The sequence below is a fragment of the Carassius auratus genome, linkage group LG44F (assembly GCF_003368295.1).
Source record: "Carassius auratus strain Wakin linkage group LG44F, ASM336829v1, whole genome shotgun sequence".
Taxonomy (NCBI): Eukaryota; Metazoa; Chordata; class Actinopteri; order Cypriniformes; family Cyprinidae; genus Carassius; species Carassius auratus.
The window spans coordinates 6871023-6894664 of record NC_039298.1 but is presented as its reverse complement, the minus strand read 5'-3'; the positions used below and the strand labels follow the sequence as shown (position 1 = coordinate 6894664).

At 42.0% G+C, this 23642-nt stretch overlaps 2 protein-coding genes across 2 annotated transcripts; both read right to left on the bottom strand.

Annotated features, from left to right (window-relative positions):
* Positions 1 to 4525: 4525 nt before the first annotated feature.
* Positions 4526 to 16213, bottom strand: LOC113068427 (26S proteasome non-ATPase regulatory subunit 3-like). The gene is made up of 12 exons (XM_026241212.1): positions 15944 to 16213; positions 14821 to 15011; positions 14397 to 14534; positions 11281 to 11417; positions 11013 to 11203; positions 10683 to 10786; positions 10367 to 10481; positions 9687 to 9806; positions 9065 to 9168; positions 8830 to 8985; positions 4849 to 4899; positions 4526 to 4764 (listed from the first exon to the last, which is right to left on the bottom strand). Exons 1-12 carry the CDS (start codon positions 16071 to 16073, stop codon positions 4687 to 4689), a joined length of 1515 nt encoding a protein of 504 aa, XP_026096997.1. The 5' UTR covers positions 16074 to 16213; the 3' UTR covers positions 4526 to 4686.
* A 752-nt stretch (positions 16214 to 16965) lies between these two features.
* Positions 16966 to 21856, bottom strand: LOC113068428 (uncharacterized). The gene is made up of 9 exons (XM_026241214.1): positions 21646 to 21856; positions 20490 to 20629; positions 20146 to 20412; positions 18966 to 19284; positions 18555 to 18765; positions 18349 to 18417; positions 18183 to 18248; positions 17935 to 18048; positions 16966 to 17418 (listed from the first exon to the last, which is right to left on the bottom strand). Exons 2-9 carry the CDS (start codon positions 20537 to 20539, stop codon positions 17000 to 17002), a joined length of 1515 nt encoding a protein of 504 aa, XP_026096999.1. The 5' UTR covers positions 20540 to 20629; positions 21646 to 21856; the 3' UTR covers positions 16966 to 16999.
* Positions 21857 to 23642: the final 1786 nt, after the last annotated feature.

Genomic DNA, 23642 nt, shown 5'->3' with positions numbered 1-23642 from the left:
TTTTGCCTTTGCTAAACCAGCTGGACTCTCTCTAGTATCAAAATCTTCCATACTGGTCTCCTCTACACTGATTCTGATCAGATCTTCACTGTGTCTGAATGAAGGATTGCTCTAGTGTCTGATCTGAACAGCTAAACCGTCCCTGAACAGCTTATACTACTGTCTCAGCTATTAAAATACAGGTGCTGGTCATATAATTATAATATCATCAAAAAGTTGTGTTCACTATGTAATACTTTACAAAAACTTCACAATCACGGGAAGAAGGAAGTGGGAACTGGCAGACAATCAAATGAAACTTTAATACCAAAATAAACACAAAACAGCGCGACAGCCCCTAATGAAATACTGCAGCACACAAACAAAACACAAAACAAAGCCCAGGCCTGGTCCTCTCTCGTCCTTCACTGTCGTCGCTCCTCTTTTGTATCTTTTTAATTTTGTTGATTATAACTGACGACTAAGGAAAATCCCAAATTCAGTATCTCAGAAAATTAGAATATTGTGAAAAGGTTCAATATTGAAGACACCTGGTGCTACACTCTAATCAGATAATTAACTCAAAACACCTGCAAAGCCTTTAAATGATCTCTCAGTCTAGTTCTGTAGGCTACACAATCATGGGGAAGACTGCTGACCTGACAGTTGCCCAAAAGATGACCACTGACACCTTGCACAAGGAGGGCAAGACACAAAAGGTCATTGCAAAAGAGGCTGGCTGTTCACAGAGCTCTGTGTCCAAGCACATTAATAGAGAGGAGAAGGGAAGGAAAAGATGTGGTCAAAATAAGTGTACAAGCAATAGAGATAACCACACACTGGAGAGGATTGTGAAACAAAACCCATTCAGAAATGTGGGGGAGATTCACAAAGAGTGGACTGCAGCTGGAGTCAGTGCTTCAAGAACCACTACACACAGACGTATGCAAGACATGGTTTCAGCTTCACATTCCTTGTGTCAAGCCTCTCCTGAACAACAGACAGCATCAGAAGCGTCTCGCTTCAGAAAGGACTGGACTGCTGCTGAGTGGACCACACTTATGTTCTCTGATGAAAGTTAATTTAGCATTTCCTTTGGAAATCAGGGTCCCAGAGTCTGGAGGAAGAGGGGAGAGGCACACAATCCACGTTGTTTGAGGTCCAGTGTAAAGTTTCCACAGTCAGTGATGGTTTGCAGTGCCATGTCTTCTGCTGGTGTTGGTCCACTGTGTTTTCTGAGGTCAAAGGTCAACACAGTCGTATACCAGGAAGTTTTAGATCACTTCATGCTTCCTGCTGCTGACCAGCTTTATGGAGATGCAGATTTCATTCTCCAACAGGACTCTTCACCTGCACACAGAGCCAAAGCTACCAGTACCTGGTTTAAGGATCATGGTACCCCTGTTCTTAATTGGCCAGCAAACTCACCTGACCTTAACCCCATAGAAAATCTATAGTCGATATAGATTAGAAAATCTGTGTGGTATTGTGAAGAGGAAGATGTGACATGTCAGACCCAAAATTGCAGAAGAGCTGAAGGCCACTATCAGAGTAACCTGGTCTCTCATAACACCTGAGCAGTGACACAGACTGATCCACTCCATGCCACGCCGCATTGCTGCAGTCATTCAGACACAAGAGACACAACTGAGTGTTGTACATGCGCATACTTTTCATCTTCATACTTTTAGTTGGCCAAGATTTCTTAAAATCCTAAAAACTAAGTAATATAAAAATTTTCTGAGATGCTGAATTATGGATTTTCCTTCGTTGTCAGTTATAATCACCAAAATTAAAAGAAATAAACATTTGGAATATAGGAGTCTGTGTGTAATGAATGAATATAATATACAAGTTTCACTTTTTGAATGGAATTAGTGAAAGAAAAAAGAAAAAATATATATTCTAATTATATGACCATCATCTGTAATTCAGTTTTGTATGTTATAGCAAAGTGATTATATTTTGTTTTGTTTTTATTAAGGTAATTTATAAAAACATTCGGAGCATTTTTTTTTGTTAAATAGGTTTTAGTTTTTTTTTTAAGTAACGACCACGCTGCCAGCTGCAGATAATGAACCTTTGTTTGATCAATTTATCCTCCTCAAATTATCACAACCCGCCTAAAATAAAATCTAGAGATATAAAACAGGTCAAGCATATGACAATGTTTAAATGTTAGACCCAGATAAATGTATATCCAATAGTTTGTGCAGAGATGCTTCAGGACACGAAGACGCCAGCGTGATCACTTGCATTTCTTTCAGTGGATACACTGTCATTTTTGCTCATAAAGGTAAGAGTACATCATTCATAACTGCAAAGGGTCGACTTTTATTTGTGTGTACTCACAATATCAACAAAACATTGTGCTTTTATTAAATAACCTTCCACAGGAGCCGTCATTGAGTCTGTCCTCTGTACTTCAATAACTGTCTGGTTTGGCTCAGCAACAAAGTCAGACATCAGAAGACTACAGAGAACTGTTCGGACTGCTGAAAGGGGATGCACATCCAGGGCACGAAGCTCCCCTTCCACCACATCCCAAAGATGCTCTATTGGGTTGAGATCTGGTGACTGTGGGGTCATTTTAGTACAGTGAACTCATTGTCATGTTCAAGAAACCAATCTGAAATGATTTGAGCTTTGTGACATGGTGCATTATCCTGCTGGAAGTAGAAATCAGAGGATGGGTACACGGTGGTCATAAAGGAATGGACATGGTCAGAAACAATGCTCAGGTATGCTGTGGTGTTTAAACAATGCCCAATTGACACTAAGGGGCCTAAAGTGTGCCAAGAAACATCCCCCACACCATTACACCACCAGCAGCCTGCACAGTGGTAACAAGGCATGGTGGGTCCATGTTCTCATTCTGTTTACGCCAAATTCTGACTCTACCATCTGAATGTCTCAACAGAAATCATCAGAGACTCATCAGACCAGGCTACATTTTTCCAGTCTTCAACGGTCCAGTTTTGGTGAGCTCGTGCAAATTGTAGCCTCTTTTTCCTATTTGTAGTGGAGATGAGTGGTACCCGGTGGGGTCTTCTGCTGTTGTAGCTCATCCGTCTCAAGGTTGTGCATGTTGCGGCTTCACAAATGCTTTGCTGCATACCTTGGTTGTAACGAGTGGTTATTTCAGTCAAAGTTGCTCTTCTATTAGCTTGAATCAGTTGGACCATTCTCCTCTGACCTCTAGCATCAACAAGGCATTTTCACCCACAGGACTGCTGCATACTGGATGTTTTTCCCTTTTCACACCATTCTTTGTAAACCCTAGAAATGGTTGTGTGTGAAAATCCCAGTAACTGAGCAGAAATACTCAGAGCGGCCTGTCTGGCACCAACAACCATGCCACGCTCAAAATAGCTTAAATCACCTTTCTTTCTCATTCTGACATTCAGTTTGGAGTTCAGGAGATTGTCATGACCAAGACCACACTCCTAAATGCATTGAAGCAACTGCCATGTGATTGGTTGATTAGATAATTGCATTAATGAGAAATTGAACAGGTGTTCCTAATAATCCTTTAGGTGAGTGTACACTTATTTAATTGCCTTTTTTTTTTTTGTCTGTGTGTTGTTCTGCACAAGCATACTTATCAATAAAGTGCTTTCTGAAATAAAGAAAACAAACATGTGCTTTCTGCCGTCTCTTTAACAGGAGTACAAAAATGAACCAAAAGGTGTCTCATGAGATGAGTCTGTATCGGAAACTTCATCCTTGTGACACAGACTCAGAAAACAAGTTTATTAGTGAATAATTCAAATATCTCCTTACTATTTCCCCCTTTCACATTTATGGTAGTTAGTTTTACCGGTGCTTTGTGGCAAGCTGGAGTCTATTGTGTTTGAACAGAACGGTTGATCTGCTGCTGCGGGACACTAAACACCGTCGAGACGCTCTTCAGTCACAGCAGCACGGTCTCGTGTGGATCCCAACAGCACAGAAATATTGTTTAATCACTAGTTAATGGATGTCTAAAATTGAAAATTAAGAAGTGTAAAACAGGCAGTAGGCCCGGGGCGTCTGAACTATGACATGACAATTGTCCTGAAGCCCGGCTCGAGGGGCGTAAAGTGTCTGGGCCCGTGGGACTGGGGCTGAACTGCAGGACTCTAGTGTCTGTTGTTGAAACACACGGAGACTTCTTCCTCTCGTACGGTATAACCTCCGATTCTCTTTAGTCACACCCTTGAGAAATACCAAACTGATCACACTCCAGAGACGGTCTCTAATCTGTACATTTCTGCATTATAATATTTGTTCTGTTCTTCCCTCAACAGTACTGTTAGACCTGCATGAAAAACTAAAAGCAGCGTTTATTTTGTATCTTTGGTTACAAAAGTCAAATCAGTATTTTTTTTCTTTAAAGATGTTAATATTTTTTTCCTATAATATAATCTTCTTTGTGGTTTTATTTTTGATAATCTTGTAGATATTAAAACCATCTGAAAACACTAAGTTTAACACTTAGCGAACCGCATTGTTGCTATGAGTGTATGAAACTGATGCATGAAGAGATGAAGAAAAGAAACACAACTGGAGAATTTGTGATGTTTATAATGTTCCATCACACAGTATGTTCATGGATTATAATAAGAGCAAACCTGGGAGAACAGATGGGCAATAATACAAAGAAGAAAGAGCAAACAGAACAACATACAAGAAGAAAAACAACACAAAACATGAGGCACTGCAGACTCATGGGAAACTATCATCATCATCTTCTGCCATCTCTTTAGCAAACTCCAGATCCTGCTGCTCTCGCTCTCTTCTCTCCTGTGAACACACACAGACACACAGAGAGTGATCATCTCCAGCAGACGCTCGGGGTGTGTGTGTGTGTGTGTGTGCGTGTCTCACCTCAGCAGACTCCAGGTCCTTGTTGTAGGCCTTTGGTGGAAATCTCATGGCCTGCACAGAAACAGATGAACTCAGTTACCTGCACTGAAATCAAGCCACCTTCATTCCCTACATCCGTCCACTGCCACTCATTTAATCTGATACACTCGTTTCCTGATGATAGATCTCCCTAATGTTCATGCTGCAAAGGCAGAACGAAAGAGCACTTGTCTAGTATTCATCCGCTCAGGTCAAAGTTGAAACAGCAGCCCTGACCAGAGCAGATGTGCTGGAGTTCAGAGAGGAACACATCTCCGTTCACACACACACACACACACACACACACACACACTCTATACTCTACAGATTCACTGGAGTAACACTGAACCTATTCGTGCCATTTTATTATGATATTAATTTTGCCCATGGTATTGAGGTATATTTGTGGATTTAACGGTGATTATCAGGATCTAAATGTGTGCTTCTATTGAAGACCAGTGTCTATTAAACTCAAGCAGTCAGAATAATTACATTTTACCAAATAAAAATAAAGCACTATTCGGACGGGACTAGTTTTCTAAACTACGTTTGAGTTTCGATTCTTACCACCTGACGTCTGTGATTTTCATGTACCAATTCGGACGGGACTAGTATCTCTGTGTTTATTACAGAGGTGGGAGGGTCTTTGTGCATCTGGGCGTCACAGAGATCACGTGCTCTGTATGCGTGCATTTAATTCATTCAGAATGACTGCCTTAGTATTATTACACAATAAATACTAAATGGCCAGTATAACAAAACCATGTTAATGTGTGGTTCCTTTAGTTTAACTTGTTTTCGTTTTTTTTTTTTATTAAATGTAATTAAAACATTATGTAACTGAGTACATAAATGAACGTGAGTAATCTTACCTGATGCTGATATTACAATAGCCGGTATTAACAGTTTACGCGATCTTGCTCTTGATTTTATTATTATTTTTATTATTATTTATTTGCCGCTAAGCAAATATATGAAACATGCGCGCGGTAAGAGCATCTACGGTAATTCACGTTGGCCAAAACACACAAGGAAACGCGTTGTGAAATAAAATATCACCAGCAATCACAGACATTCGCATTCGGACGGGATTAGTTTTCTCAGATGATCACTGAGTTTGCTGAAAAACGGTAGGTAATTTGCTCTGGAATTATCGCAGAGGTTGTGTGAGAAAAACACAGACGTGGCAGATTCGGACGGGATTAAAATCACCAAGTACGTCTGTGAAACGCAGATTTCTCTAACGACCCCCTGTAAAACTAGTCCCGTCCGAATAGGGCTTAAGGCTGTTACAATACTTACAGATATTATTGATTTTTATAATGAACATCAATTTACTTAATCTACTAAATTTGTATTTCTAAGAGACAAATATATATGTTATTAATAATATTATCAGGCAACACAAAGCTGTGTCTTGATTTGTAACAGTATCACTCAGAACATGCAGAACTAAGAAATCAGGGTATATACAGGAATCCTGAAGTTAAATTTTCTCCTTTTTTATACCTTTTTTACTACCTTCAGAATATTTTTTAAAACCATCACGACACTGAATTGCAAGTGTTAATTAGCGACCTTTCTATTATTTACACAGATTTTGACATATTTAACATACAAAAAACAATAGATTTAGAGACTGATGTTGACAACATATTGCCCATTAATTTCACTTATTAAATAAAAATAAAAACTACATAAAATGTGCAATGGAGAGAACGGATAGTTCCAGCACACTGGCTGGCATTCATTGCAAGTTGATGCATTACAAACGGGCATCTTCTATGAACTGTTGCGGATTCACAAACTGAGATTGGTAGAATTAACTGCTCTCTCCGAGCATCCATATGCGACCGAAGTGCATTAGCTCCCATCCAGTTGACATTGATGTTTTTTTACACACCGAACAATAAGCCTGCCTGTTAGTGGGGTCACGGTACCAACATTTCAGTATTCGGTACCGATACCAGTGAAAATCCACAGTTCTCTGTACCAATTTCGGTACCAAAGCAAAACACAAAATTGCTAATTAAAAAAAAAAAACTTTTTAGCACTAAAAATAAAACCAATGCCATTCTTTATACTTATTTACAATTGTGTTTAAAGTTTTTCTATAAGTTATATAATTATGAAAAACAGTAAACAAGTTTCACCCAAATGTAATTTGTCTTAATTTATGAAATTTAAACACATTTTATTTTTGGTAAATAAAGGGGATTTGCTATTAAAATTAAAACATAGAAGAAATATTGTGATTTATTTCTTTAAAAAATAAAGTTTTTTAATTGTTTCAACAGTAGTAGCAGTATCACATATACAGTAATTTACTAAATAATAGTGATATTTCAAGCACAATGTCTTTATGTAAAAATGAACTTTTAGGCCTAATGAATGCATATCTGTCATTTTAACTGAACTTAAGACTGGTGGTGATGCTTAAGATATTTTTTGGTCATTGAGGGTTTCTGTAAAAACATAGTAATAGATCAAATTAACTATTATTAAAAGATAATACTACTATTTCTACTATCATACTAATGTATATACAATGCACTATGGATTGATGAGCTGCTGGGTTCATGAATATTAATCACGTTGTCTGCGTTCGGTCAAACTGATTTGCTGAAATCAAAACAGGGGCGGTACTAGTTGAGCGTCAGCCAATGAAATTGCCATTTGCACATTAGCTCCGGCCACTACCGGAGAAACCGTCATATCTTCTGCTTGTTCGAAAATTAATAATTCTAAATGAACTCCATTATTTTGACAGGAGAAGACAACAAAGAATAGTTCACATATAGCGTGTCGATTCAGCGTGGTAAGACTCTCTCCCTCTCTTTGCATGTGTGAGAAACAGCGCTATCAGTAAAGTGACGGTGAGTCGTGCGCCTTCACACAGAGTTTACAGAGCATCAAATACAGGTGCGCTGTGCATCCACTGAGATGAACTGAAAAGTACAGATCGCTTGATGGAGAGAGAACTCTGAAGCTCAGATGCTGAAATTAATGCAAGGGTCATGCGCTTCAGTCTATGTAGTAAACAAACCTGCACGTCTCTGCCATTCATTAATTCACACAGAGACGCGCAGAACACCGATTCCTATTTCAAACAACTTTTGCGGCTTAACATTTACCGATATTGGTCCATATGGAGATTTGATTTGATTAATTTATGCTAACTTTGACAAATTTCATGACTGTCCATATTAAAATGTAAGTTTCATTTTCATGACTGGATTTTGAGATTCCGTCCTCGTTTTCTGCTTCGCGGAAATCATAGTGCTGTATGCGTCAAGAACCGGGTTTGAACGGGACCTCGGTACTACCGGTATTTAAAGAAACATGGTACCCTCACATTTAATTTTTTTTAGTACCGACTTGGTACCGAAGTACCGGGTCTTTTGACAACACTACTGCCTGTTATTCCCTGTACAGGCCTGAGCCAATCCTTAAATGCTGGGTTAACCCAGCTATTAGAAAACTTGCATTTGCCCATGAAGACGACGATGGTTCGTTGAAGATACGCCTTGAAGCAAGTCTAAAATAAAACGTAAGCCAGCCACTTCTGTTGAGCGCGCAGTGTTCTGAGATGATGCCGAACGACCACTGAATATGACGTCAGCATCAAACATACGCTGAGACGGAAGATCTTTGATTATGTGCCCAGATATGCTAAACCCCATATTTAAACGAACTAACACGAACGCAGATAGAATTTCAATCAGAATAGGACACCTGATAATCTGAAAAAATAATACCTAATTTGGAAAAAAATAATACCTCTGAGACCACATTTAACACTTTTAATGGCCTTAAATTTGACCATTTTGATTTATCACTTTTTAATACTTTTTAAAACCCCGCGGAAACCCTGGAAATGTTTAATCTGTATTAAGATGTTAATTTAGTCATGGGAAACGCCTGTCTCTATCCCAGAGCCCCTTGTGTTGGCATCAGTCGTACCTTGACGGACATGTTGTGTATGTCCAGACAGAAGGAGATGCGCTGGTGGAAGGCCAGCTGAGGCTCTCGTGTGCTGTAGATGTCCATGGTCTCTTTGGACTGGACGTAACCCCTCTCGTGGTTTATACTGGCCTCGATCACACCGTCACGGATGGCCTGGACACACAGAGACGGACACATGCTTCAGCTCAGTCCCTGATGAACACTGTCAGGTGAATGTGTGCGCCAGCCTCACCTTGGCCACGATGAACTCTGCGTCTTCAGGACTGTCCAGCTGCAGCTTCTGAGCGATGTCAGCCAGAGAGATGCGTGAGTACGACAGACTGATCATCCTCACCCCTGAAACACACCACAAACACACCTCAGGGTCAGCAGGAGACACAGCCGTACCCCTCAGAGCGACAGAAACCAGCAGTACATCCTCATGTCATCATCTCAGATCTGATCTGAATCAGAACAACTGGTCAGAGTCTGTAGAAACACTGCTGGGGCACACATGAGCACGAGTCCCAAAGCTTCTCAAACACACACAATTAATTAAATCATTGTTTTAATGGTGTAACAAGCATAAACACATGCAGGAATAAGTCAAATTTATCAAGTTATCTGCACTACACTCTTACTCAAATATTTACGCAGATTTTCTTTGGTCATAAGACGTCATGTGTCTTTTTTAAAAAACATCAACATGACTAAACCGTTTAATCCAAAAGGTAAACTGTGCAGCCCTTTGCAGTGGTGTAAAGAGTGTGTTCCTCTGATCAGCGGCGGTCAGGCGTGATCTTCTCGTGGTCCTCCAGCGGTCAGGTGTTCAGGTACTGTCCCTCACACGGTCACAGGAGGACGACGACACTCACCGGTCTTGATGACGTTGTGTCTCAGACGGATGATCAGTGTGTAGGTGCCGTCAGCCTGAAACTTCTCTCCAAACTGATCCAGCGCCTGGTTAAACGTGGCAAGATGTCCAGCTCTCACCGCTGCACAGGGCAGAAACAGCACACTCTTACTAACTAATACTGTAACGCTGCTCTCATGAGCCACACACACACACACACACACACTATTCAACAGGAAGTTCAGAATTAAGACAAATGGAACACACAGGTCTGGACACGGCTGTCATGACACCAGGATGTGAAACATCCCTCACAACGTCACTGATCAGTCGAGTATTTCAACATTGGTACGGATCTATAAAACATCGTGATACACTTCAGTTGTATTCAATCAGATTATCTTCATCAGTGACACACGGTTCACAGAGTCAACACTGAAACCACATGTTCTTCACGTGTACGACACGAATCACTGTACTGTGACACCCTCACACTTCCCCATCATCACATTCTTCAGAGATGAGAACAGAGGGCGTGGCTTGTCTCTCATGCTGTGGACTGATTGGACAGAACGACACTGACAGCTGGAGGGGCGTGTTTAAGGATGTTCTGCTAAAGCCCAAGCGGTCAAACTGATGTCCTGTGTACTCTGAAAGCAATCTTCAACACAGACGATGAGATTAGTGAGTGAGAGGAGGTACCCTGTGTCAGCAGGAAGTAGGGCAAGAGTGACCTCTTGAGAGACGGCTGTCTGAACTGAAGACGGTCAGGGATCTCCCCGAGCAGCAGCTCCACCACGATCAGCAGCTTGTGCACCTGACGGACACACACACACACACACCATGATCAGCAGCTTGTGCACCTGACGGACACACACACACACACACACACCATGATCAGCAGCTTGTGCACCTGACGGACACACAGCCTGCAGTCAGACACAGAACACACACAGAGACACACACTCACAGACACACACACACACACACACACACACACACACACACAGCACCTCACCGTCTGCTTGAAGCCCACGGCCGTGTGCTGAGGGGCTTTGCGCAGGGCGTTGGTCAGGGTCCTCCTGGCCTCTGAGTACTCCAGCTGGATGGCCTTGATCCGCCCTGAACACACACCACAGATCAGTGTCTGGTGGACACGCTCATCTGAACACACACCACAGATCAGTGTCTGGTGGACACACTCATCTGAACACACACCACAGATCAGTGTCTGGTGGACACGCTCATCTGAACACACACCACAGATCAGTGTCTGGTGGACACACTCATCTGAACACACACCACAGATCAGTGTCTGGTGGACACACTCATCTGAACACACACTCACCGGTGTAGTAGAGGTAGCGCGCCCACTCGTTGTTGTTGGCCAGCTCAGGGAACACAGACTTGGACACCAGTTTCTCGGCCTGGTCGTACAGATGGTACTGCAGGTAGTTACGCAGCAGCAGGTTGAGCAGCGTGGCCTGGCCGTCAGCGTCGTGACGGAGCGTAGCCGTCCTCAAGCGTGTGTGCAGGAAACTGTGTTCACCAGAGAGCAGAGTGAGCACAACAGCCCAGCTGAAGCGGAGGTCAAAGGTCATGAGGAGGACACTCACCTGCGCACCACATCCAGCTGGTTCAGGAACTCGTACACGCGCGAGTGATAGTAATAACACTTGGCAGCCACTAAGTCCAGAGCCCTGCGGTTCTGAGAGCCCATCTTCTGCAGCAGATCATCAGACACTTTCTGAGCCTGAGAGGACAGAGATCAGACCAAACCTCATCATCTGTAGAGAGCTGAAGAACATGCTGTTCATGTGCCGGACTGCAGTGGAATCCAGCTCTGCTAGCAGGATTAGCCTGAGTCATATCTTATGTGCACACAGAGTTGAGCTGTGGTGGATCAGCAGTGTTTCTGACCTGGGCGTAGTGGTGAGGTAGTGTCTCTGACCTGGGCGTAGTGTTTGTCGTTGGCGAGGCAGTGTTTCTGACCTGGGCGTAGTGTTTGTCGTTGGCGAGGCAGTGTTTCTGACCTGGGCGTAGTGTTTGTCGTTGGCGAGGCAGTGTTTCTGACCTGGGCATAGTGTTTGTCGTTGGCGAGGCAGTGTTTCTGACCTGGGCGTAGTGTTTGTCGTTGGCGAGGCAGTGTTTCTGACCTGGGCGTAGTGTTTGTCGTTGGCGAGGCAGTGTTTCTGACCTGGGCGTAGTGTTTGTCGTTGGCGAGGCAGTGTTTCTGACCGGGGCGTAGTGTTTGTCGTTGGCGAGGCAGTGTTTCTGACCGGGGCGTAGTGTTTGTCGTTGGCGAGGCAGTGTTTCTGACCTGGGCGTAGTGTTTGTCGTTGGCGAGGCAGTGTTTCTGACCTGGGCGTAGTGTTTGTCGTTGGCGAGGCAGTGTTTCTGACCTGGGCGTAGTGTTTGTCGTTGGCGAGGCAGTGTTTCTGACCTGGGCGTAGTGTTTGTCGTTGGCGAGGCAGTGTTTCTGACCGGGGCGTAGTGTTTGTCGCTGGCGAGGCAGTGTTTCTGACCGGGGCGTAGTGTTTGTCGCTGGCGAGGCAGTGTTTCTGACCTGGGCGTAGTGTTTGTCGTTGGCGAGGCAGTGTTTCTGACCGGGGCGTAGTGTTTGTCGTTGGCGAGGCAGTGTTTCTGACCTGGGCGTAGTGTTTGTCGTTGGCGAGGCAGTGTTTCTGACCTGGGCGTAGTGTTTGTCGTTAGCGAGGCAGTGTTTCTGACCGGGGCGTAGTGTTTGTCGTTGGCGAGGCAGTGTTTCTGACCGGGGCGTAGTGTTTGTCGTTGGCGAGGCAGTGTTTCTGACCGGGGCGAAGTGTTTGTCGTTGGCGAGGCAGTGTTTCTGACCGGGGCGTAGTGTTTGTCGCTGGCGAGGCAGTGTTTCTGACCGGGGCGTAGTGTTTGTCGCTGGCGAGGCAGTGTTTCTGACCGGGGCGTAGTGTTTGTCGCTGGCGAGGCAGTGTTTCTGACCGGGGCGTAGTGTTTGTCGCTGGCGAGGCAGTGTTTCTGACCGGGGCGAAGTGTTTGTCGTTGGCGAGGCAGTGTTTCTGACCGGGGCGTAGTGTTTGTCGTTGGCGAGGCAGTGTTTCTGACCGGGGCGTAGTGTTTGTCGTTGGCGAGGCAGTGTTTCTGACCTGGGCGTAGTGTTTGTCGCTGGCGAGGCAGTGTTTCTGACCTCGGCGTAGTGTTTGTCGCTGGCGAGGCAGTGTTTCTGACCTGGGCGTAGCGTTTGTCGCTGGCGAGGCAGTGTTTCTGACCTGGGCGTAGCGTTTGTCGTTGGCGAGGCAGTGTTTCTGACCGGGGCGTAGCGTTTGTCGTTGGCGAGGCAGTGTTTCTGACCTGGGCGTAGTGTTTGTCGTTGGCGAGGCAGTGTTTCTGACCGGGGCGTAGTGTTTGTCGTTGGCGAGGCAGTGTTTCTGACCTGGGCGTAGTGTTTGTCGTTGGCGAGGCAGTGTTTCTGACCTGGGCGTAGTGTTTGTCGTTGGCGAGGCAGTGTTTCTGACCTGGGCGTAGTGTTTGTCGCTGGCGAGGCAGTGTTTCTGACCTCGGCGTAGTGTTTGTCGTTGGCGAGGCAGTGTTTCTGACCTGGGCGTAGTGTTTGTAGTGGTGAGGTAGTGTTTCTGACCTGGGCGTAGTGTTTGTCGTTGGCGAGGCAGTGTTTCTGACCTGGGCGTAGTGTTTGTCGCTGGCGAGGCAGTGTTTCTGACCTCGGCGTAGTGTTTGTCGTTGGCGAGGCAGTGTTTCTGACCTGGGCGTAGTGTTTGTAGTGGTGAGGTAGTGTTTCTGACCTGGGCGTAGTGTTTGTCGTTGGCGAGGCAGTGTTTCTGACCTCGGCGTAGTGTTTGTCGCTGGCGAGGCAGTGTTTCTGACAGGGGCGTAGTGTTTGTCGTTGGCGAGGCAGTGTTTCTGACCTGGGCGTAGTGTTTGTCGCTGGCGAGGCAGTGTTTCTGACCTCGGCGTAGTGTTTGTCGCTGGCGAGGCAGTGTTTCTGACAGGGGCGTAGTGTTTGTCGTTGGCGAGGCAGTGTTTCTGACCGGGGCGTAGTGTTTGTCGTTGGCGAGGCAGTGTTTCTGACCTGGGCGTAGTGTTTGTCGCTGGCGAGGCAGTGTTTCTGACCTGGGCGTAGTGTTTGTCGCTGGCGAGGCAGTGTTTCTGACCGGGGCGTAGTGTTTGTCGTTGGCGAGGCAGTGTTTCTGACCTGGGCGTAGTGTTTGTCGTTGGCGAGGCAGTGTTTCTGACCTGGGCGTAGTGTTTGTCGTTGGCGAGGCAGTGTTTCTGACCTGGGCGTAGTGTTTGTAGTGGTTAGGTAGTGTTTCTGACCTGGGCGTAGTGTTTGTAGTGGTTAGGTAGTGTTTCTGACCTGGGCGTAGTGTTTGTCGTTGGCGAGGCAGTGTTTCTGACCTGGGCGTAGTGTTTGTCGTTGGCGAGGCAGTGTTTCTGACCTGGGCGTAGTGTTTGTCGTTGGCGAGGCAGTGTTTCTGACCTGGGCGTAGTGTTTGTAGTGGTGAGGTAGTGTTTCTGACCTGGGCGTAGTGTTTGTCGTTGGTGAGGCAGTGTTTCTGACCTGGGCGTAGTGTTTGTAGTGGTGAGGTAGTGTTTCTGACCTGGGCGTAGTGTTTGTCGTTGGTGAGGCAGTGTTTCTGACCTGGGCGTAGTGTTTGTAGTGGTGAGGTAGTGTTTCTGACCTGGGCGTAGTGTTTGTTGTTGGTGAGGTAGTGTTTCTGACCTGGGCGTAGTGTTTGTTGTTGGTGAGGTAGATCACCAGCAGCAGCTGTAGATAAGCCTCCACCTCTGGGATGAGTGGTGTCACCGCAGCTTTCCCCGTGCGTGGCCTGAACTGAACATCTCCTTCCTTCTCCAGCGGCTGAAGCACAAACACACCCGTCACAGCCATCAGCTCTTGAGAGCAGACTCAGACAGCTCTAGCACTAACATCACTCATCACTCTTACTGAGATTAATCAACAGAAACACAAGCTCCCTCTCCTGGAACTGCACACAAAGCAACAGAAATCTCAGTTTATCAGTGTGAGCAGCGGCGGGACGAGGGTCTGCAGAACGAGATGGTCGTCCCAGTCAGAGCCGCACATCACAGTAATATCTGACAGAGATCTGACCGCTGTACAGGAACAGAGAGGGGTGTGTTTATACCTGGTCCAGGAAGCCCAGCAGGAACTCTTTGCTGGCAGCGTTGGAGGTGAAGAACCCGGACACAGCTTTGTGCAGCACACTGTGATTGAGACGACGGCTGGTGGAGGGCAGAGCTCGCAGGGCACGGAGGACGAAGCGTGGCTCCTTCCCCTGCACGGCCTTCTCGATCTGCTTCACGTGCTCCTTGATCTCTGCAGCAGACACACACTCATCATCCACAGGCCTCGGGTCACCAGCTTCAGCAGGAAGTGACCACTGCTTCATCACAAGCCATACACATCTTACATTCAGAGGAAACAGAGAAGGGGTGCGTTCCACTTCTGACCAGTTAACCCTCCGTTTCTGCTTCTCTTTATCATTACTCTCAATACAGAGATGTACAATAACATAGACCTCTATATAAACTAAAGAAACTGTAGATGTGTATTTCCCTGACTGTTTGAAGTGTGCAGGATATATTAAACTGATGGCCGTCTGTAGTATCCTGTAGTTTACACGTGCTCACGTGAAGAGACTTGTTTTGAGATGCTGAATAAATTCGAATTTTTTGCTATTTTTGGACCAAAATGTATTTTCGATGCTTCAAAATATTCTAACTGACCCTCTGATGTCACATGGACTACTTTGATGATGTTTTTCTTCTCTTTCTGGACATGGACAGTAGACCGAACACACAGCATCATTGGAGGGACTGAGAGCTCTCGGACTAAATCTAAAATATCTTAAACTGTGTTCAGAAGATAAACGGAGGTCACACGGGTTTGGAACGGAATGAGGGAGTCATTAATGACATATTTTTGACTTTTGGGTGAACTATCCCTTTAATACTATAATGATATTCAGTAAGATTATCCAAATAGTCATCAGTAACTTATATCTGCCGAATCCACTGTCAGCCGAGCTCGACGAGTTTCTGTCTAGAGCCCATCTTCACACACTCCTCACGGACACCTGTGTGTGATCTGATCTGTTATAACGTATGATTATATCTGATATAATATCTGCTGTGGTGTTTGCTGAGAGTGAGGTGTTTGTCTGACCGTCGAGCGTCAGCTGGTCCTGATATATGATGTGATATGTGTGATATATGATGTGTTATGTGTTGTATGATTCTTGCTCTGACCGTCGAGCGTCAGTTGGTCCTGGTCTCCGTCCCGGGGCTCCGCGCCGCTCGCGCTCTTCTCTTTCTCCGCGCCGCTCTTCCCTTTCTCCGCGCGGGCTTTCTCGGGTCTCTTTGCTGTCACTTCTTTCATGCTGCCGCTCAGATGCTAGAGCTCGATGTCGTAGCGCGAAAATCACGCATGTAAACAAGACGTCGGTGGAGGCTAGCGCTGAAGATGACTGGCGATTCTTCTCAGGCGCCGCTGTGCATCATGGGACGGTGGCGCTCTCTCTCGCGTGATTTTTTTTCCCAAACCAGTTGAGCGCAAACCACGCCCCCTACTCGAAAACCCCACCCCGCAGCCGTGACTCACGTCTTTAGCTCGATTTCATTGGTCAACTCTATCACAGTGCTTATTGCTACATTGCGTTGAAACAAACGAACAAATTTTTATACAATCATAGATATATGGATATAATATCCAAAACACAAATAAAAGGGTGTACAAAATAAAAAAAAAATATTAAGTTACATAATGTAGGCTGCTATAAAACAGGAACACAGAGAAGCTTTAATACTGATATATATATATAATTTTAATTTAATATAGCGAACAATATGACCTTTTACCTGCATTCCTAGCCCAGAATTCAAGACTTTAGGTGCATCTTGACTTAAAGTGGCATCAAAGTAACCCAACAACGATTTAAAAGCATGTCTTTGTTTGCATTTTGCGTGATGATTAGTAATAATCAACTTGCTGACTGGCCATAGAATGCTTTATTTATCAATTACATAGATAAAATACAAAAATGTCCTGGTACACAAAAACATTACATGCAATTCACAATTGCTATAAAAACTTTTGAATTTTTTTTCTGTGCAGTTAATATTTTTAACAAGTTTCCAAAAATGATTTTAAAATGGCTACATAACCTGCAGTCTGGATCTAAATTTCATAAATAATACTATGTTTGCATTAACTAATCTACGAAATAACCATTTTTAAACACACTCACACACACACACACACACACCTCACACACACCCAAACCCACCCACGTCATACAAATAATTTTATGCTTGATGTGAGTAATTCATTGCCACAGATTCTGACAATTTGTGGCGAACCCTGACAGCCTTTTTCCCTTTATATCTGCTGTAGTCATGCTCTGAACCAGAACTGCATTTTCTGGGGCGTCCAGCTGTCAAACGCTGCCTAGAACCAGTCTTAGCTGTTCTTCTGGCCACTGCTGTTGGCTGACAGCCAATAATAGGACCTGGTCGTCTAGCAGCTCGTCTTAACGCTGCTGCACGTTTTGATACTGACATCCCTTTACCAAAGCAGTAAAATGCCGAGATCAGTTGGGTCTGGTTGTGCTGCATCTTTTCAAGCTGCTTGGCCATTTTAGACATGGCATTACTGTAGTCTGGGTTTTCAGCCATTTCACTGAGCAGTCTCAGCATCCGTTTCACAGGAGACTGAGGTAAAGATGCTGTTTAAAGAGACAACAATAAAAAACTATTATATAACAACAAACACCCACAAATGCCTATTAAAAGCTGAAAAACACTGTTCTCAACAACAGGAATCACACAGTCCTGTTTAAATATATGCCTATACAGTCATCTGGTTATACTACAGTATTGCACTTGATTACATTTATCTCTGTATTAATCTGCCTCCATTCATTGGATTTTAAATACCTTTGTTTTAATTTACCTACTTTTAACTTACTGAATTAATAAAAAAAAAAAAAGTATAAAATGTTTTTTTAATCATTTTCTTTTTTTACAGAAATAAATGGTGTATAATTGAATACAGAATATTGTTTAGTAGTAGATCCCCTCAAAATACTAAAAAGCTTGCACTTAAGACCAAAAAGGTTAAAGCAAGAATACCAAACGGCAGACTATGCCAACGTGTGCAAAGTATAAAAAAAAAAAAAAATCAAACCCAAATAAGCATCTATACAGAATTTTTAATGTAACTTTAAGCTTAATTGACTCACCTCCCTCTGAGTTACCCTGAACACAGGGATGGTTGGAGTATGGGTCCTCTTGCATAGGTGATATTTGTTGCAGTTGTGTAGAGCTGGTCGAAGACAGGTCCAGCTGATGTGACTCTACAATTCAAAAGATACAGATAGACAAACTTGAAATGTTACAAGAGTGTTTCTGTTCAATATGCCACCATAAGAAAGAAAAGAAAAGAAAATACATTTAAAAAAAACAGCACCATCCCTCCCTTTATACTGACCATCATCTTCAGCACTGAGATGATACTGATGATCAGAAGTGCAGGTTTCTTGTTTCCGAGGCACGTCTAAAAAAATGTATACCAATGTTGCACTGCTGTAATAGTTGTTTTGTGAAGAATTAAGCATGTTTGATGAAGTTTCTTTGTCCCACTTGAACTTCCTTACCTGGAGCTAATGTGCTTGGCGTTGGCATATTTTGCCGTAAAGGGTTTAGAAAGTCAAGAGAAACTGAGGCTGTGAAGATGATGAACAAGACATATAATTAATATAATAATTTAATAGTTAAAATATCTAAAGAAGAAAGTTTTTAAAAACAGCATTAGTCAGTGTGTGTGTGTGTGTGACAACCTATGGTACAAAGAAATACTTACCTTTTGTTATTTTCAGCAGCTCAGCCCTCATTTCAGCTGTTGTGGGGAGAAAGTTGATGGAGGTGATGTTGTAATTTTGCACTACTGCTGCCTGGTGTTTGCATGGTGCCCCACTATGGCCAACTGGACAAGTGCAGAGCTCCAGCTCCATGTCCACGGTATATGTGTGCCCTAATGTGGATGATCTCACCTGAAATTTCTTTTCTCCAACCTAACAGTGACATAAAGACAAAAATACAGACATATTGGATGTTTCTCAATTATAAAAATGCACAGAACGGACCTGCATTCTCGCATATTTCGTATTGAAGTTTAACTTTGCCAGTTGATGATGACAGAATGAAAACAAGACTTAAAAGGCTTAAAAACACACGTTTTTTTAATGATCCATAATTAAAAATTACATTTTACCTGAGAAATATCCGATGCTTTGATATTACTTTGTGTAGCAAGAAATCTTGACCGGTGGAATGCCTCCCAATGGCCAAGAGCAACGTCTGTCACACGTGCTTCATAGTACATCTCTAGTCGGGTAATGAAAAGATTGAATAATTGAGGCAGGTTGAATGCTTTTGTCCTATGAAGTATTTTGTCTTTCAAGACACGCATTGCAGCCTCCACATAGTTATTGGTTTGGTTTCCACGGGTTGGCAAGTCCCTCCTATAGCTGAGAGCCCAACTCTCACGTCGACTGTAAAGATTCTGTAGATAGGTCAGGAATTTCCTGTATCTGTAATGGGTAAAGAGAAATTGTAAAGAATAAAAACAATACAATAAAACCCTCAGGATAGGTCTCGGGAGGGTAAATGCATCAGAAGTACTACTAAAATATTTAAGCTACCTCTAACTGTCTACTATTTTCTCTACCTGGTGGTCAAAGGGTTGTCAAGGGCTTGCTGGTAGAGTAATTCAACTGTACTCATCTCCCTGGCATAAAGCATGTCTTTTACTATGCTGAACATTGTCTGCCTGTCCTTCATCTCAACTTCATGTTCTTTGTTCCACAACCACCTCCACACAGCTTGGAGAAGATGAAATATGCAGAGCAGTTGTGCGGCTTCAGGAAAGACCTGTGCTATAGCTCCCTTCTCAGCCTTTGAGTCATCTGTCAAAAACACACGAGGGCCGGCCTCACCTCGCCCTCCAAAGGCATCATTTTTCAGTAAGGACTTCAGCAGCTCTAATCCCTCACTAATTGTCTTCTCATCTTCTGACTGTGTTATCACTATCCACCTGCACAGGTGTGTGTGAGGAGGAGAAACACCCTGCAGTTCTCCCGGTCCATGTTTCCAGATGAATCCATAAAACACATTTCTCCACTATTTGAGAGAGTGTGTGTTTGTTTCATCAATGGGGAACAAATGGCTACAAGTGGTGTTCCTGCTGAAGATATTTTAAGCTTGGCGCAGGTGTCATTACAGGCTGCATTGTACGATTCTACCTGTCTTTCCAAAGCCGCTAGCATTGCCTCCCCACTTTGCTCTCCAAACTCCTGCTTTTTCAACTTCTGATACAGTCTGCACATTAAAATTGTCTTGACTAAATAAGTTCGTCAAAGCAACTGATTTGCACCAAGTGAAATTTCACATACCTGTAGCAAAACTGAAGGTCTGGGCAAATGGCACGGTTGGCTGAGACATTTACATATTTGTTAAAATGCTCAGCCAACAGGTCACTTTTAAGTACAGCCAGAGCTGAGGTTGGACTGTGCCCAACCTCAAACAACTGTGTCAGGGTTTCAATTGCCTTGACCCCTACATCCTTGTGCCTCAGTGCCTCCGCAACAAAGATGTTATGATTGTGTACATTGTACAAACGCACCGAAGTTGGGTAAGTAGGTATATGGGGATCAATGCTCCTGAAAAATAAAAACAAATCACACAAAGAAGCAAGCAAAAGCACTGATTTTATCCAATATTGACATTTCTAACCCACCTACTAGTTCCTCCCCTTTTGTCTGTAGTCTTCACCAGAGTGCAAACCATTTTTGCCTCACAGCATGTATTTTTTGAAAGCCGCCTTTGATTAGCCGTGTCTGATCGGACATAAACATTGTGCTGGCACCTGTAATGAGCCTAAAGATAGACATACTATGAATGTTTAAATATGTATAGAAGTATGCACAAATCTTAGACATGCTAATTTTTTTATTTAGTTATTTATATATTTTACATTACTCTGGCAATAGAAAATTATGTCCAAACTTACATTTTGCCATTAATTGTAATTATTTTTATTATTACTCCTTTAGTTGTCCAGGAAAACATTTCATTGACATATAAGATCTCTTCTTCCAGGGAGAAAATTGCAACAAGTCCAACAGCAAAAAGTATGGATTACACAGATATATGATCTCAGTTTCAACAGTCCAACAGGGATTCCATAAAGAAACAAAAAAAGACAGGCTACATACTGTGCAAATATCTCCAAGACCTTTGGATAAATCAACCTGCAAAGCTAAAAAAATTGAAAAATGTATTCGCATATGTAATGTATATGCTGTAAATTGATGATGCTTTCAGAAATAGTGTTCTAAATTATGTATTTTTATTAAATAATGTCATGAATACATTTTTTATTAATGTTTTAGATTTTATCATTTAAATTTTCAGGTATATTTCTCCAAGTGTATTGGAGATTTTGCCACAGGTTTTAGTGTCTCTCCATTTTTTCACCTCTTTATGCAATCCCAGATGGACTAGATGATGGTGAGATTTGATCTATGTGTGAACTATATGATTTCAGATCACCTGTGCATACAAAAATCCATCAATCCATCTCACTTGTCCTAAGGTTATACAAATACTGGAGTCTAGAGATAGCAAGTCCATCACAGGGATACTAATCTCACTGGACTATTTCAATTAATGGTAAAAGTCAGTGTTAACTGATATTACTTACTGGCAGAATAAAGTGAAATATATATAATACATATATAAATAATGGTCTTGAAATTTGGGGGAAGAATCTAATGTGCCTTTTGCACAGTACAATTCTGTATGTTAACAAATTTACTGTAAAGTCATTTTCAGTGTAACTAATGGTCTTACACTTATATAGTGTAAAGAGGAATTAAATTATTTGATATTACCTTATAAAGTACACGTTGTCCCTTATTTGGTTTTGTCACTGCCACTCTCCAACTCACTCCTGATGATTCACTAAGCTTTCCCACCCATTCCTTTACTTCACAAATTTCTGTCAATGCAATTCTTAGTGATGCCTCAAAACTTGTGTGGTCCAGGTGTGAGTTGCCTTCTGTAGTGCACAAACGATATGTGCAGAAGTGATATTTATACCCAGGAGGCAAACAGTTCTGTAAAAGTAAAAAGAAGTCACCAAACAGAAAATTCACCAATTAGTATTATAACTGAGATGGCCCAACGTTTAGACACATAACAGTAAACCAAGTTTATTTAACAAATAAAATAAAATAAAATACTAGTGTCCAAAATCTTTTGCACAGTAGTGTGTGTGTATACACGGCCATTCAAAACTTTAGTATCAGTAAGACTTATGTTTTTAAATAAGTCTCTTATGCTCATCAAGGCTGCATTTGATGATAAAAAATACAGGAAAAAACAATAATCTTGCAAAATGTTATGACAATATAAAACAAAGTTTCCTTCTTAAATATACATTTTAAACTGTCATTTATTTCTGTATATAAGTGCATTTATTTAAAATATAAATCTTTTATACATTTTTAATATTTGCTATCACTTGGTATTAATTTAACACTGAATAAACAACTTGCTGAATACATTTTTTTATTTCTTTCAAAAAAAAAAAAAAAAAATACTGAGCCCAAACTTTAGAACTGCAGAGTATATTGTTAGAAAAGATTAATATTTTGAATAAATGTTCTTCTTTTTAACCTTTTATTCATCAAAGAATCCTGAAAAATTATCACAGGTTCCAAAAAAATATTAAGTAGCACAACAATTTCCAACATTGATAATAAATCAGCACATTAGAATAATCTTTTTGAGGAAATTACACTGAAGACTGGAGTAATGATGCTGAAAATTCAGCTTTGATCACAAGAATAAATTAGATTTAGAAAACATAGAAAAAATTATTTTACACCATAATAATATTTAACAATAAAAAAAAAATTCCCTGTATTTTTTGATCAAATGAATGCAGCCTTGAGGAGCATAAGAAACAACAGTAAAAATAAATAAGTAAATAAATAAAATGAAAAATAATAATTCATTATTATCCCAAATTTTTGACTGGTAGTGTGTGTGTGTGTGTGTGTGTGCTCTTGTTTTTGTGACATATCAGGACACAACTCTGTATAATGACATGGGTATGACACAGGTATTACAAGGAGAGGGTGACTTATGAGGACATAACCCATGTCCCCATTTTTCAAAACGCTTATAAATCATACAGAATGAGTTTTTTTGAGAAACTAAAAATGCACAGTTTCCTGTGAGGGTTAGGGTTAGGTGTAGGGTTGGTGTAGGGCCATAGAATATACAGTTTGTACAGTATAAAAACCATTACACCTATGGGATGAACACACTTTTCACAAAAACAAACATGCGTGTATGTGTTTGCAAATATGATTTATTCTTAAGCAATATTTTTATCAGTTTTCTATCAGCTGAGACCTTTAAATTTTATCCAGGGGTATTTATTTAATTTTTTTTCCTTTATAGAGGGCATTTTCCCATTAATCTCATTAATACTTTTATTTCAAATTCTTACATTTGATCCATGAATACAATTTATAATAATGTGATTATCTATACCTATAAAATGTAATAATTTACACTGAAAAATACAACTGTATTAAATAATATCATGAGATTATTTTAAATATTTTTATAATATAAAAAAAAACAAGAAATTATGATGCCAGTAGGTGCCAGTATTGAGCGTGAGTCGAATATCCTTGTCATTGAGTAAAATCAGAGACAATTTACTTTGGTAAAATATATAAATATGTACAATGTTTATTTATTTTTATTTTTTTCTGAAATCATATTTTTACCTTCAGATGTACGGCTTGGTCTTCACCACAGCCCAAACATGCGCACTCTCCTGAGAGCGAACCTAATGAATAAGATAAAGTTC